The 14,073-nt window shown below is 29.9% G+C and overlaps 3 protein-coding genes across 3 annotated transcripts; 2 read left to right on the top strand and 1 right to left on the bottom strand.

Annotated features, from left to right (window-relative positions):
• Nucleotides 1–4,093: 4,093 nt before the first annotated feature.
• OCT59_019028 (uncharacterized protein) lies at nt 4,094–4,357 on the top strand (the record flags this gene model as incomplete). The annotated part of the gene is made up of 1 exon (XM_066135763.1): nt 4,094–4,357. The coding sequence occupies one exon, from the start codon at nt 4,094–4,096 to the stop codon at nt 4,355–4,357; it is 264 nt and encodes an 87-aa protein (XP_066005022.1).
• A 2,896-nt stretch (nt 4,358–7,253) lies between these two features.
• On the top strand, nt 7,254–7,966 carry OCT59_019027 (uncharacterized protein; the record flags this gene model as incomplete). The annotated part of the gene is made up of 4 exons (XM_025331887.2): nt 7,254–7,289; nt 7,371–7,483; nt 7,576–7,601; nt 7,665–7,966. 4 exons carry the CDS (start codon nt 7,254–7,256, stop codon nt 7,964–7,966), a joined length of 477 nt encoding a protein of 158 aa, XP_025180794.1.
• Nucleotides 7,967–11,958: 3,992 nt separating this feature from the next.
• On the bottom strand, nt 11,959–12,414 carry OCT59_019026 (uncharacterized protein; the record flags this gene model as incomplete). The annotated part of the gene is made up of 1 exon (XM_025325529.1): nt 11,959–12,414. One exon carries the CDS (start codon nt 12,412–12,414, stop codon nt 11,959–11,961), a length of 456 nt encoding a protein of 151 aa, XP_025180795.1.
• Nucleotides 12,415–14,073: the final 1,659 nt, after the last annotated feature.

Raw genomic sequence — 14,073 nt, 5'->3', positions numbered from 1 at the left:
TACAACCTGATAAGTCAAACTATTACATAAAAACATCTTTTCCATTATCTCAAGGGTACACTATTTCCGTTCATGCATATTATTCTTCAACCAATTATGAACCTGTTAATATTATTAAATTAGTAGGATGGGATAATGAATCTATTAATGTTCATATATATCATAGTAAATCTAACCCTTTAACAAATATTGAAATAGATTTACATATTTGTATTCTATCTACTCTATCTACAAAGAATAAAAGTTTAAAAATTGATGGTAGAGAACGTGATTATTCTTTAGGTTTAATCGGGTATATTTTAACAAAAGAAAATTTGAACAAGAAATTAGAAAAAGAAGTAACACAACCAAAAATTAGAAGATCATACTCTACGCTGGAGGATATGCCGCAATTCGACGATCCTCCTGTTCCTATCCTTAAACGGGAAGGATTTGGAAAAGAAGGACGACCTATTAAAGTGAAGGCCAATAGCTTCGAGGTGACAACAATCTCCAAATACGATAAATTTCTCAAGTACAACATTGAGATCAATCCTATTGATAAGGTCATTGAAAATGACATCAAGCGTGAAATATCAGACTATGGAAAGAATATTCGACGCAGAGTTCTTAAAGAATTTTGTTTCAAAAATGAGGATTGGTTTCAAGGCGTAGTTATCGCATATGATGGTGGTTCCGCTCTCTACACAACGGATTATCTGGGATTTGATGAATTGGACGTTTCAAATCCAACCGTTAAGGAAGTAGAAATTAAGATTAAAGATATACAAAACCTTGATGATGGAGATTCTACTCGATACAAGGTAAAAATTAACCGCTTAGACACCGTCATCGAGTTAACTCAACTGGAGAAATACATTAACGGAGAAGAGTTTGAATGGGACTTCTTCAGCGACGAAGCTTTTAACGTTCTCAACGCTCTAATCCATAAAGTAGGGACAGAAAGTGAAAGTTACATTCAATCCGGAAAAAGTTCAATATATGACAAAGGAAACAAAAAAATAATTAATGGTGGTGTCGAATTTTGGACTGGATGGTTTTCAACTGTAAGACCAGGTCAAGGAAGCTTGTTCATTAATGTAAATCCTACAATCACCACTTTTTATCAACCATTAAATCTGGATGATTTTCTTCTCCAATATCTTTATCCAAAGTTTCGAAACCTTCCTAGTTATTTCAATTTCCCGGTACTGAAGAAGATTAACGATGTACTCAGGGGCTTGCTTGTTCGCCCTCAACATGTGCAAACTGCAAATGGGAAACCTGTTCAAACTGAAAGACGTATTAGAAAGCTTCTAAATACTAAACAAGTAGCTTCTTTCAAATATAAACCAAGGACAGATTCGAGTGAAACATTTCCACTTGAGGAATACTTCAAGAACCAGATTGAAGAATACTTAAAGAACAAGGATCAATCCCGGAAGCCAACAAAGCTCTTTGTTCAAATATTGAGTGACGATGACACACAAATTGCATGGCCGATTGAATTTTGTAAAATTATTGAAGGGCAACGTTATATCAACAAGAATTTGACAGGAAGACAACGAGGAGAAATTATTTTGGCTGCCAAGATGAGACCCTACGTGAATGAAAAAGAAACGATCAAGGGTGCACAAGAAATACTGCAGCTACAGAATGATCCTACAAATATTGGTATGGAAGTTATGCCCAACCTGACCAAAGTTGATGCACGTATAATTGAGTCTACAGGCATTAAATATGCGGGATACACTATGAAACCCGTAAATGGTCAATGGAATCTCAAAGATGTCAAGTTTATCGAGAGCGGTGAACGCCTCGAATTTTGGCATGTAGTTATTTTTGAACAAAGTAATTGGATGCCTAAATCAGAAGCTATTAATTTTATCAAAAGTCTCGCAAGGCAATGCGAATTACAAGGGATGAAAATAGCAAAAGTAACAGAAAATATGCCGGCTATTCATTACCTACAATATAGGGGACCTGATAGTGTAAAGCAAGCTTATATAGATGCAGAAAAAAGACTTAACAAACCGCCGCAAATGATACTCTTCATTATTCCCGGCGAAAAGTCGCCAATAAATACCGAACTTTACGAAATAATCAAACGCGTTATGGACACTTATATAGGATGTCTTTCGCAATGTGTAAGCTTAGATTCCAAGAGAAACTTCTGTAACCCACAATATTGTGCCAACCTTGCTATGAAAATGAACATTAAACTTGGTGGTGTAAATTCTACTCTACCAGAAGATAAACTCCGTCTTCCTAATGGAGAAGAAGTGCTCTTTCTTGGTGCTAGTACAACCCATCCTAAGGATAAATATGGTAGTTCCATCTGCGCTGTTGCTGGCTCACTTGACAATCAAGCTGGTCGTTTTGTTACAAAATATCAGGATCAAGAGCGCTCTGGCAAGGAAGAGATCCTTAAAATTGATAAAATGATAATAGAAATCTTGAAGGAATATTGCGACCATCAGAGGAAAAAAAGAAACATCAAGAAAGGTGAAACACTGCTTCTTCCACCGTGCATTATTATGTACCGTAATGGTGTTGGCGAATCCCAGTTTGAGAGATTGCTCCGGTTTGAACTTCCCAAGATTAAGGAAGCATGCGCTGAGTTCCGGCAAGGTAACAAGCCTTACGAGCCAAAGATCATTTTTGCAGTCGTCGGTAAACGTCATCATACGAGAATTTTCCCAATAAATCCCCAAAATAAAAATGAAGCCGACAGAAATGGAAACTGTCTTGTTGGAACGGTTGTTGACAAAAAAATTACTCACCCCACACTTAACGACTTTTATCTCCAGTCACACTATGCAAATCAAGGAACAGCACGTCCATCTCATTATACTATACTTTATGATGATATTAAATTAACAATAGATCAGTTCCAATCCTTAAGTAATGCATTATGCTATAACTTCCAGCCTACTTCATCCAGTATTAGCATTCCAACACCTTTAAAATATGCACGTCTAACTTGCACCCGGGCACAAATGTATTTAACCACTTCGGAGGGTACAACAAGATTACCAAAGGTGCACGAAAATCTCAAAAATTACCCTATGTATTTTATATGAAACATAAAAATATTTAATAGTGTATTTGTTAGCTTTTATAACAAATTATTAAAATAATATATATTTGTCTAGGTCCAGTCCAGTAAGTCGAATTTGTCCTGGACTGGACCATAAGCCAATTGTCTATAAATAAATTATCCCAAATTTTATTATTATTAGAAACAATAGAAACTACGCTTTTAGGGACGAGGATGAAAAGGTTTTCTGAATTTAACAGGATACTCTTCTTCAACATTCACCTTACTATAAGAGACTTTTGGGTTCTTAAATAACGTGTTAAATTTATATTAAATTTAAATTCGTTAAATTTGCATTAAATTAAAAAAATATATGTATATTTAAAGTAAATACAAATCATTAATTGGTAAATACAAATCCTTAATTGATAAATAAATACCGCACAATAAATGATTAAATACATTTTAAATTCGTAATAAATACATTTTTCACCAATTTGCGGATCAATATAGTTCAACTGCCTTCTCTTTTGATAAATAATCAGAAATTGTACATTCAACTTGTACACCAAGTTCGCTGATAACAGCAGTATTTGATGCTGATGCAATTCCTACTGCTGTTATCTGATGGGTAGGTAAGTCCTCTGGAGCTATGTTTAGAACTGATGCTGAAGTTAAAATTAGCTAGAAAATAAATAATCAAATTATTGTGTAACAAAACCGAACACTTACATGTTATTTAAGGAAGATTTCCGGTTTTTAAATTTCTTTACAAACAAGGTGACCCACACGTAGTTGATTTAGAAGTATCTTGTATTTCGTCTCTACGCGTCTACTTTATGATGTACAGTAGGATAATAAGATCAGGTTCACCTCTGTCCTCCTCAATCTAATCTTTAGTCTTCATCTTAATTTTCGCTCCATATATAACGTTTGTCTCTTTTGATATTATTTTTATATATTATATCAGGTTTCATGATCAAACTCCTCATCTTGCAGCGTTTCCTTGACTATTAAAATTTTTGGAAGGAAATGTTAATGCATTATATTTTTTATTTACGGAGAAAGAAGATTATGTTATCCATTTTCCTTTTCCTTGATCTTAATGATGATGTAGTTGTTACTATTGCTGTAGTTGTTGTTATTGGTGAAGCTGGTGTTGGTGTTGCTGTTGCTAGTGTTGGTGTTGGTATTGCTGGTGATAGTGTTGGTACAAGAGAAAAAGAAGGAGATTTGGATTTTTTCGCGTTTTATTCTGAAAAAGAAGAAAGAGAGAAAGAGAGAAAGGGTGAGTATATGGGAAATATACTCAGTAAACATAATAAGTGGGGAAAATGAAAATACGACTTGAATAGAAGGAAATATAAAAAGAAATATAAAAAAAAAAGAAGAAAAAAATATGCATGTATGTATTAAATAGGACGTAAAAAGGGAGAGGAATTGGTGCTAGGAACTGTTGAACCCTTAACGCTTAAAAATATATTCTATATAGCTACTACCCATAACCGGAAACCTAAAGCTTCAAGCGACAGCCTGTAACTAATAAAATATATTATCAACCGCACACCAAAATTTAAAGATGCTTACCTTTCTTTTTTGCTTTATCAAATTGGAAACCATATCGTGAATTTCAGTTAACACCAAGGAATCAGAATTCAGAAGGTGGAGCATGGTATAGAAGATATGGTATTTACAAACAACAAAGTTTGGGCGCCCTGAGCTATCCAAGCAAGACCAAAATCATACAGAATTTACAGACAGAAAGAACATTTCGATTCAGTCCGGTAATGACTTTATAATTTCGTAAAGTAGGATACGAGAGCTAGAAAGTTGAACTGATTAGTGTATTTTACCAAAGTTAGACTTAGGTCATAGAACTTAGTATCGTAACCAAAGTATGTAGAGCTAAAAGAACTTATGGTAATTCTTTCTTAAGTTAAAAATCAAAATTAGACGTGTACTATATAAAGCGCGTAAAATAATATCTTAGATTTTACGTTGTGCAACATACATCTTAGCGGCTTAGCTTAGCCGCTTAGCGTAATACCATAATACCGGTATTATGCATGTTGCATGTTTCGCCATTCATGAAACATTAACATTTATAGAAAACGTTCATCATTGTTAATTGAGAAATTGAGAAATCAAATAATAAACAATCACAAAACTTCAAAATACAAAATAATTATATTTTATTATAATTTTAATACATAGCCCGCAAGTGATAAAGTAGTGGTATTTTTTTTTTTCATTGTGTCTTTCATCATGCGCAATAAATTTGATGATGAAAGTGACAATGAAAGTCATGAAAAGACAAAAAGCGAATCTCTACTTCACAACGAGTTTGTAAAGAGATGTATGTAGCTGACGAAACCGAAGAAAATTAATCTGAATCGGAATCTGGTACAGAATTTGTTAACGATAATGATTCTGACTACGGAATCTTCGTCCTATGATTAAGTTGAAATCCTATGTCATTTAATTAACACGTAAACTTTTGAAAGTATTTTTGTTTATTCATTGATGAATTTTTTACTATGATTCATAAATTAACTTATAGCGTAATTAAACTTTCCATCTGGAATTCTGGAAAAATTCCCTTTATGATATATGCTGTAAGACATACAAAGACATACGGAAAAATTTTTTGCCGGATGTACCAAAATCTTTCATGTGTTATTTTTATGGAAAAAATTGAAAGCTTTTTTTTACTGCATGATGTATATCATCATTAAAAATGAAATTCAAAGAACTTTTAATAGATTTAGAAATTTTGAATAACTTTTAAGCAACATGTATGCCGTTAAAGGCAGTTTGACAAACATTCATTTACCTTTCGAACTTTTTAAATATAGATTCATCAATTTAATATAAATACAAGAGTTTTTCAAACTCTTTCGACCTCACATCAAGTTTTAACGAAAGAAAAAAAATATATATTTTTTTCTTCAATAATTACGCTACTTTATACCCTAACCCTCAAATAATTTTGTTGTATCCTAACAATTGAGTGCTAAGAAAAGGACGACATTTCTTGGGGAGGAATACTCTCCAACTACATTTGATGACATGAAACACAAAATTATTTGAGGTATTTCATATTTAACGCTCACGTGTATAAATTATTTTAGCAAATAATCTAATTTAAATAAAAATTCGGATTTTTCCGAATCAACAGAATAAAGATATTGGGCAATTCAAAGGCGCAAATAAATGAAATAATTTGATATTACGCAAAGACGCAAATAATTGATATTACCACCTGATGTACGCATGATTTCATTTACAATACAACAAAATATTTTATATAATACAATTGTTGCTTTTGCGTCATCGAAGTAGATGACACTGCACGCAATGTGATACACACTCGGGAATTAGAGTTGGGCGTACCATTTGAATTGAAGAACGATCTTCAGAAATTTTCCATTGTTGTTCATTTATAATGTCTCATCATTGTTTTCAATCTCTTTAATGAGAAACAATGATAATTCCGAAATTAATGAGTTCATGAACTTGTAGTTTACTTGGATTTATTATAAACATTATATTTAAACATTTTGATAGTGTAAAATAATGTAAATGTTAAAAGAATATTTTAATAATTATTAATTATTGTATATAAGTTATACGAAAATTGTATAAGAAGAATCTTTTTATAAAATAAAAAAAAATATTTTTTTTTACATTTGTTAAATAAGAGAAATATTTTTTTTTTTTTCTAAAAAATCATTAATCCAAATTAAGAATGACTTCTCTCGATCGATTTATCATTTGGACTGTCCTTATTGCAGTCCAAAAAAAGACAAGAGATTATTTTATCTTATCAGATAAGAAATGCATTGTTCATTTAGTTCATTATTGCTCCATATTTGGATTTTTGATTACTGAGAAGTAATAATTAAAGTTTGACGATTTTTGGTGACACGTATCACAGATTAACATTGACAATTTATAATTTGACATAATTTATAATTATAATTGACATAATGCATAATAGAATCCGATCCGATTCCCTTGTTCCCCAAGTACTGTATTGACACGAATAAGCGAAAATGAATATTCTCAATCATTTCATATGACCCTTCAATGACTATTGACGACAGACCTTTAGACTAAAAAGTTAAAGATAATCCTCAATAATTTTGCTATCTAAAAAATTGTATAAAGTCAGTGCTTTCCTACTCTTCAATCATTATCATCATCACAACAAAAAAAGTCCACTAAAAAAAAAATGGCTAATCAATCAAGAATTCGTTTTAATCAAGAAGTATGTCCCAAATTTTTTTTTTTAAAAAAAAATAAAAAAAATTTATTGAATTATTATTTCTTTTTTTAAAAAAAATTTTAGGATGATGATGAGATTAAAAAATATATGAAAGTATTTGGACATCTTCCTAATTGCAATACTTTAGTTAGTGAAAAAATGAATAAACGAATTAGCCCAAAAAGGATTCGTCAACGGTATTATTATTTCATTTTATCATAATTAATTTTAAAAAAAATTTTCTCTTTAAAAAATTTAAAATTTATTATTATTTATTTATAATTTTTAGTTGGACAAATAATCTCTATCCACGTCGTAAGTACATTTTATCTCTTAAATTTTTTTATTATAATTTGATTTAAAATTTTTTTTTTCTAGTTTGTCACGATCCTTTTGATGAGATTGAGAAATTATACATGATCGAATGGGTTAAAAAATATAAAATTCAGAATCCATCTGCTGATAAAATCCCTTGGAAAAAATTAATTCAGGAGATGAAAGATAAATTTGGAAAATTACGCTCCGAAAATAAAGTAAAGAATTTTTGGCACTCGAAAAAAAGGCAAAAGGGAAGAAATCCTTCCGGAATTAATCACGATGTATCCTATTCCCCTCAATATAACAATGGTTCCGAAATTAAAAGAGATCCTAAAATGGAAATCTCGAAAATTTTAAATTGAAAAATCTTTAAAAATATTAAACCATAATTGTTTTTATTGTCTGGGGTAGGATTATATTTTTAATTTTTTTTATGTAAAATAAGTTTTTTATAATTAAGATAAGGCAATAAGAAATAAAAAGCAATTAAGGTTTATAAAATTATATTTCTAATAAAGGTGTTTTTACTTTAAATCGCAATTGTTTGTCATTATTTTATTATTATTTTGAAAATCATCATCCTAAAATATAGTTTGTAACACATATTCTCGATATAAATACTCTCGTGAATAAAAGAATCTAAAACATTCGTAAAATGCATTTATTGCTCGCATTATCTCAAGTATGTTAATCAGAAATATTTTAAAGTTTGATATATCCATTAAAACCTAAAATAATCCGGTTCTGAGTATTTTGTATGGTGTTATTGGTACATGGTTAATTTTTACCATTACTATTGTTTTTTTTCCCGGAAATAATCATCTTTAAATGGTGGAATACTTTTAAATTCTGTATTTTTGATCATTGATTCGTTTTCTCATGACTTTTAATACGCTGTTAGTAATGCAGTTGAATTTTTCACCACAAACCATTTAGATTAAAGGATTTCAAAGTTGCGGTCAGACCTCGCTCCCTCGGTCATAAATTTGACGTCCAAATCGATCAGTGACTTCGTAATAGAAAAATACATATATAGAATAATTGGGTTATGACGTTATACAGTATTACTATTATCTAAAAATATTATAAAAATTATGCGGATTTCGGTTTTCGGTTTTGTTCTAAATTTTTATACTATTATATTGAGTCTCTTTATTCATACATTTTACTTAAAATTAAATGTTATCCGAAAATTAATTTTTAAATTAAGTTTGGACTTAACGAGATTTTTTTTCGTAGTTCAAAATCTATACGATTGATGGTCTGCTCTCCCATACTCCTCCCATTTGTGGGACCGTCTATTTGGCATCATAATAAAACCATACGATGGAAATACTTGCCTCAAATCCTTGCGGATTATGATAATATTTTTACAAGTTTCGATATAGCTATTTTCTAACTTGAGAATTTCAATAAAAGAATGAGAATGTATAATTAGAATAAAATCATGGTGTCCACAATGCCCTGCAAATCGCCTTACCCGAACTCGAACCATTATGGATATGCAAATACTTGTGGGAAAAAAGGAGGTTTTTGCCTTGTAGCTGAATATATTAACAGGCAGGATCCTCTTGAATGACAATGCGTAAAAGGGCATAAATGGAAGGCTTTAGTAATATATTATTAAAGGAACTTGGTGTCAACAGTGCCGATATTTTAATGTTGACATAGCAATTAGTATTGCACGAGAACGTGGTAGTGAATGCCTTTCTACAGAATACATCAATCTCTGTGTTCCGATGCAATGGATGTGTGATAAAGGTCATAAATAGTTCGCTAGTTTTAATAGTAAACTCGATTTTTTTTTCTACTATAATCCTATTCATCCGGAATTACACAAAGAAATCGAATAATAAATACGCATCATACTGTATACAGCATACGCGTTAAAAATCATGATGAGCCACATCAATTTTTCATTTATCTAAACTATCTATATTAACACACTTAACATTAACTTTTCATCCGGTTTCGTTTATTATTCCAATAATCGATATTCTGATATACCTTTATGAGACATTGAATAAGTTAACAATTAATCATGATAGTAAAGTTCTCAGAATCTGTACGAACAAAAATGGCAAGTGCAGTTATTTCATTGCAAAAGCACAGAAACGACTGAAAATACTGTATCTTATTTGCGTAATGTACAGTACTTTTGTCCCAATATTTTTTCTTTATTGTATTTAGTTTGTCATATCGTACTACTGACTCATTTGATGATCATTTGATGTGAAAATTACTGTTTAACAAAATTACAACGTAGATATAATAACGTTTAGATCTAAATAAAAAGAAAAAAAATTTTTTTATGGGTCTAGTGTTACAATTTACACATGTTTTTCCAAGCCCAATAGTAAGGCATAAGCCTAGGATCAAAATCTTATTTACACTTAATAAATCACATGATTATAATATTATTAATTTGATTGGTTGATCCGGCTCCGCAGGAGTCAAATTTAATTCCCAATATAACAAGCTAGCGTTAGTTATTCGCGATGCAACCAACTAACCATGATACACATGATATTTTTGACCATCATCAATTATAAAATACCGGATAATAAAACAGTTGTTAACTAAACCAAGCCAAACTAAGCCTTTTTTGAAAAACAAGTAGACATATATTTAAATAAAAGAACTAATCCATCAATATTCCTATCTTGATCTGTTATCATTTTTTCCCTTTATTTTCTTTCAAATAAAAGAAAAAAAATGGCAGTCATAGCAAATTGTCATTGGCTTATAAGATAACTATTAATAGAAACTGTTTTTGGATTATTATTTAAGACAACTTTCAGTAACTAATCCTTTTGTAAGAAACAGAACTCTATATAAATTCAAACTGAATTTAAAAAGAATTCAACAATTTTTATTATTTAATACCAGTCAACAAATCAACCACCTAGTAATATTATTAAAAATATTATGAATTGAAGTATTTTCATAATTATATTTCAAATTTATAAGCGATATGAAGCACATATAGATTTCTACATGATTCAAATTTAAGCACATGCTTCTGATATTTGGCTTATAGATAACATTATAAACATCAAGGAACACCGCAATTTATCTAATTGCTTAGATACTGCACGCGAAATTGGTAAAAATACTTGGTTGAAGATTCCTGTATTAGCAGACATAGGATGATATTTCCAAGTCCCCAGGATAAATAGCAAAAATGGAAAACGTGGATGTAAAAATCATGTGATCAAACTGAATCAAAAATGATACTTCTGCACTACGTGCAGTACATGTTTATGAAACTATTTTTTAGAAAGGCTTATATATTAGGTCAGAGCGAGATTTGTAAAATTAGAATTAGTGTACAGGTAGTCGACTATCAACTGAGTATCAGCTGATCAGAGAATTTGGTAAATGATTATTTTTCTTTCAAAAAAAATAAGAAATATTTTTTTTTTTCTCGTAATGCCACCTTCAATATTCTAAGGTATATATATAAGTAGTTATGGACTTATGGTATTACCCATGTTATTTTGCGATTAGAAAAAAATTCGTCGCCTAAAAGCCGCTAAAGCGCTATACGAAAAAGACGATGTGAGAATCACTCAATACGACAAACAAGAAACGATCAACATTATTCAAGACATGAGATATCACTCACCGGAGTTGAGTGAAATGTATTATTTGGACTCTGAAATGTATTTTAAATTTAAATAATCACAACTGAACTGAAATATATTTTAAATAATCTTTACAATGAAGTTGGTGCAAAACAAGAATCCGAACAATAATGTTTTTTAATACTCTTAAATTCATATTTTATCTTAATTTTTCTCAAGACCTTTGCTTTTTTTACCCATTTTATTACTTTTCAACATAATATTAATTTCATGATTTGTTTGATATAGCAAAAAAATTAAATTCTTTATTGATGTTTATATAAAAGAGCAATGAATGAGTAGCGGACATTTAAAGGGAATTAAAATATGAAATATCACGTAATATGATATTTCATATTTTGCAGGCGCCTAGGCCATAAGATGGCAGTTCCTTTCCACTGATCATCGATCAATTGGCTTGTCCTTGCAAAATTTATACTTTACCCAAGATATATTTATACAATTCATACTAAATAAACAATTAATTATAATCCAAAGCATTATCATATTCTAGCAAATATAATTTAAATTAATTTGAACTTTATTTTATTAATTTTATTAATTTGAAAGGAATAATACAATTATTTATTCTATAAAGTTATAAGCTAATATTACAAATAAAAGTAGAATATCATATATATGATCAATACACAAAAAATTCAAGTATCTTTTTGTTAATAATCTATACCCATAAAACCCATTAAGGACACGTACCACCGTTGCTGAAGTTATAAGCATTTTCCGACATCTCCGGCAACGCTTTCACAAGTTAGATTACAGCAAGCACCTGGATCTACAAGTTTGCATTCCCCACCAGCAGGAACACAAGTGGGTGGTGGAGTAACACACGTGGTTTTCGTACGCGTACAAGTGACAGTTTTTGTACAATGACGATTATGGCCATGACCGCAGCTTTTTTCATCGTACTTTCGATGATCAGGACAATTAAGTTTAGAATTTTTAAGGGTGGGAGTGGGTTTGCAAGTTGAAGAGGTTACAGTGGAAGTTTTTGTCGTAGTGGTAGTTATAGTTTTACATTTATTATGTTTACAATGATGATGTTTATCATGATAATGGTGTTTATTATGGTGGTTATTATGAGCATCAACAATAACAGTCAATACTAGCAATCCTAACAGGCAAAAAAAAATGATCGAAGAAAGTTTAAGAGATTTTCTTTTCATTATTAAAAAATTGTTTTAAAAATTATTTAAAAAGTCAAATTGTAAACTTTCCTAAATTAATACAAATGTATTATCGAAATTAAAGGGAATTTCAACGGTTTATATAGAGATTTTACATGGCGATGTAGTCAATTAATTTAAGCGTCTAAAAATAATTTGGTCAAGATGAGACAAAAATAAAATTCCACAAGCAATATAGAAACTTATAAATTCATTCGTTCTGCGAAAAACGTATGGATTAATTTTGTGAAATAATTAATCTCGATCAGCAATGTCTTGCCCAAATTAATTATCATCAATAAGAAAGATGTCCAAATTAATAAAATGAAACAGGATGATTGCTTTATACATTGTGATGAATTGACCAACGAAAATAAATGTTTCCTTTTATATAAATTTATTAAAAAATAATGTATATAGAAAGTGTAACACAATAATATAAATTAATACGCCGTAGTACAAGACTACAAGTAAATAAAAATGGAATTCAGTTCAAAACTACGAATCCCAAAGACGCATATCAATTGAAACACAATACCGTATTTATTTTTTCATCCAATGAATGTCACGACCTTTGCTATTATAGTAAATTAAATGTGATATATGTATGTGGACGTCATAAAAAATTTTGACGATGAAACAAATAACGATAATGACTAATTTTTTGTGGTGTACGACACTGAAAGAAAAGGTGCGGTACATCTAAAATTGACTTTATTCATTCGAGTAATACAAAATGATTTTTTATATTTAATTGTGATTCTTGAATAAACATTTATTTGACTAGTCTAATTACTGAAATTTTGTAAAATTACACCAAGCATTCGTCAAATTCTTAATTATCATTTTATATATCATTCTTTAATTTTAAATTATCAAAAATTATATTAGTCTTAAAACCTTAACAGGTCAATTATCGATTACATAACCGATTAACTAGAGAACCAATAAGAATTGTTTTTTTTTTTGTAATTTTCAATAATCTAATGTATTTGTAGTTAAAAAATAAAGGATAGAATATTTCATCATAATTAATACAATTATTTTTAGTTAATAATAAAGAAAAAAATATTAAACAAATTGTTAACTATAAACCACCCGTCAGTTCTATCGAACCTCATGTGTGCACTGTCAGGATCTAACAATAATATATAATATATACATTGTAGAATTGCTTCATTATTAAAATTTATGTTAATACCCATTCTTAGTAATTCTTGAAACGTGTGAAAAATAAATGTGGTTTTCGTTCATAAAATATCAAACAGATAAAGTTTTCATATTTTTTTTTTTTTAAAAATAAATTAATATCATACTAAAAGATAATTGAGATATAACACGCACAGCTGCCAACCAGTCCTATCGCGGGACTGCAGCAAAAGCTGGTGCCCACGAGCTTACTAAAAGTAAGCGCTGAGCACCAAACAGATAATCGGCCAGAAATTCGCAAAGTAATTTCAGGACTCAATATCATTGATTTCGACAATGTATCTACCATTTTTTATCACAAAAAAAGAGAAACAAGCGAAAAAATAGAGATTGAAGATTCCAACTTGTCAAATTGCGAAAAAGATTGTGATTTAAATGCGATAGATTCTTAGATAATTGTATATTACTTTTTATTTTTATCATGATGTCACTACTTTTTTACGAACATTT

The sequence above is a fragment of the Rhizophagus irregularis genome, chromosome 28, assembly GCF_026210795.1.
Source record: "Rhizophagus irregularis chromosome 28, complete sequence".
In the NCBI taxonomy this organism is placed as follows: domain Eukaryota; kingdom Fungi; phylum Glomeromycota; class Glomeromycetes; order Glomerales; family Glomeraceae; genus Rhizophagus; species Rhizophagus irregularis.
The sequence above is the reverse complement of the archived record's forward strand: the minus strand, read 5'-3'. Positions and strand labels throughout refer to the sequence as shown.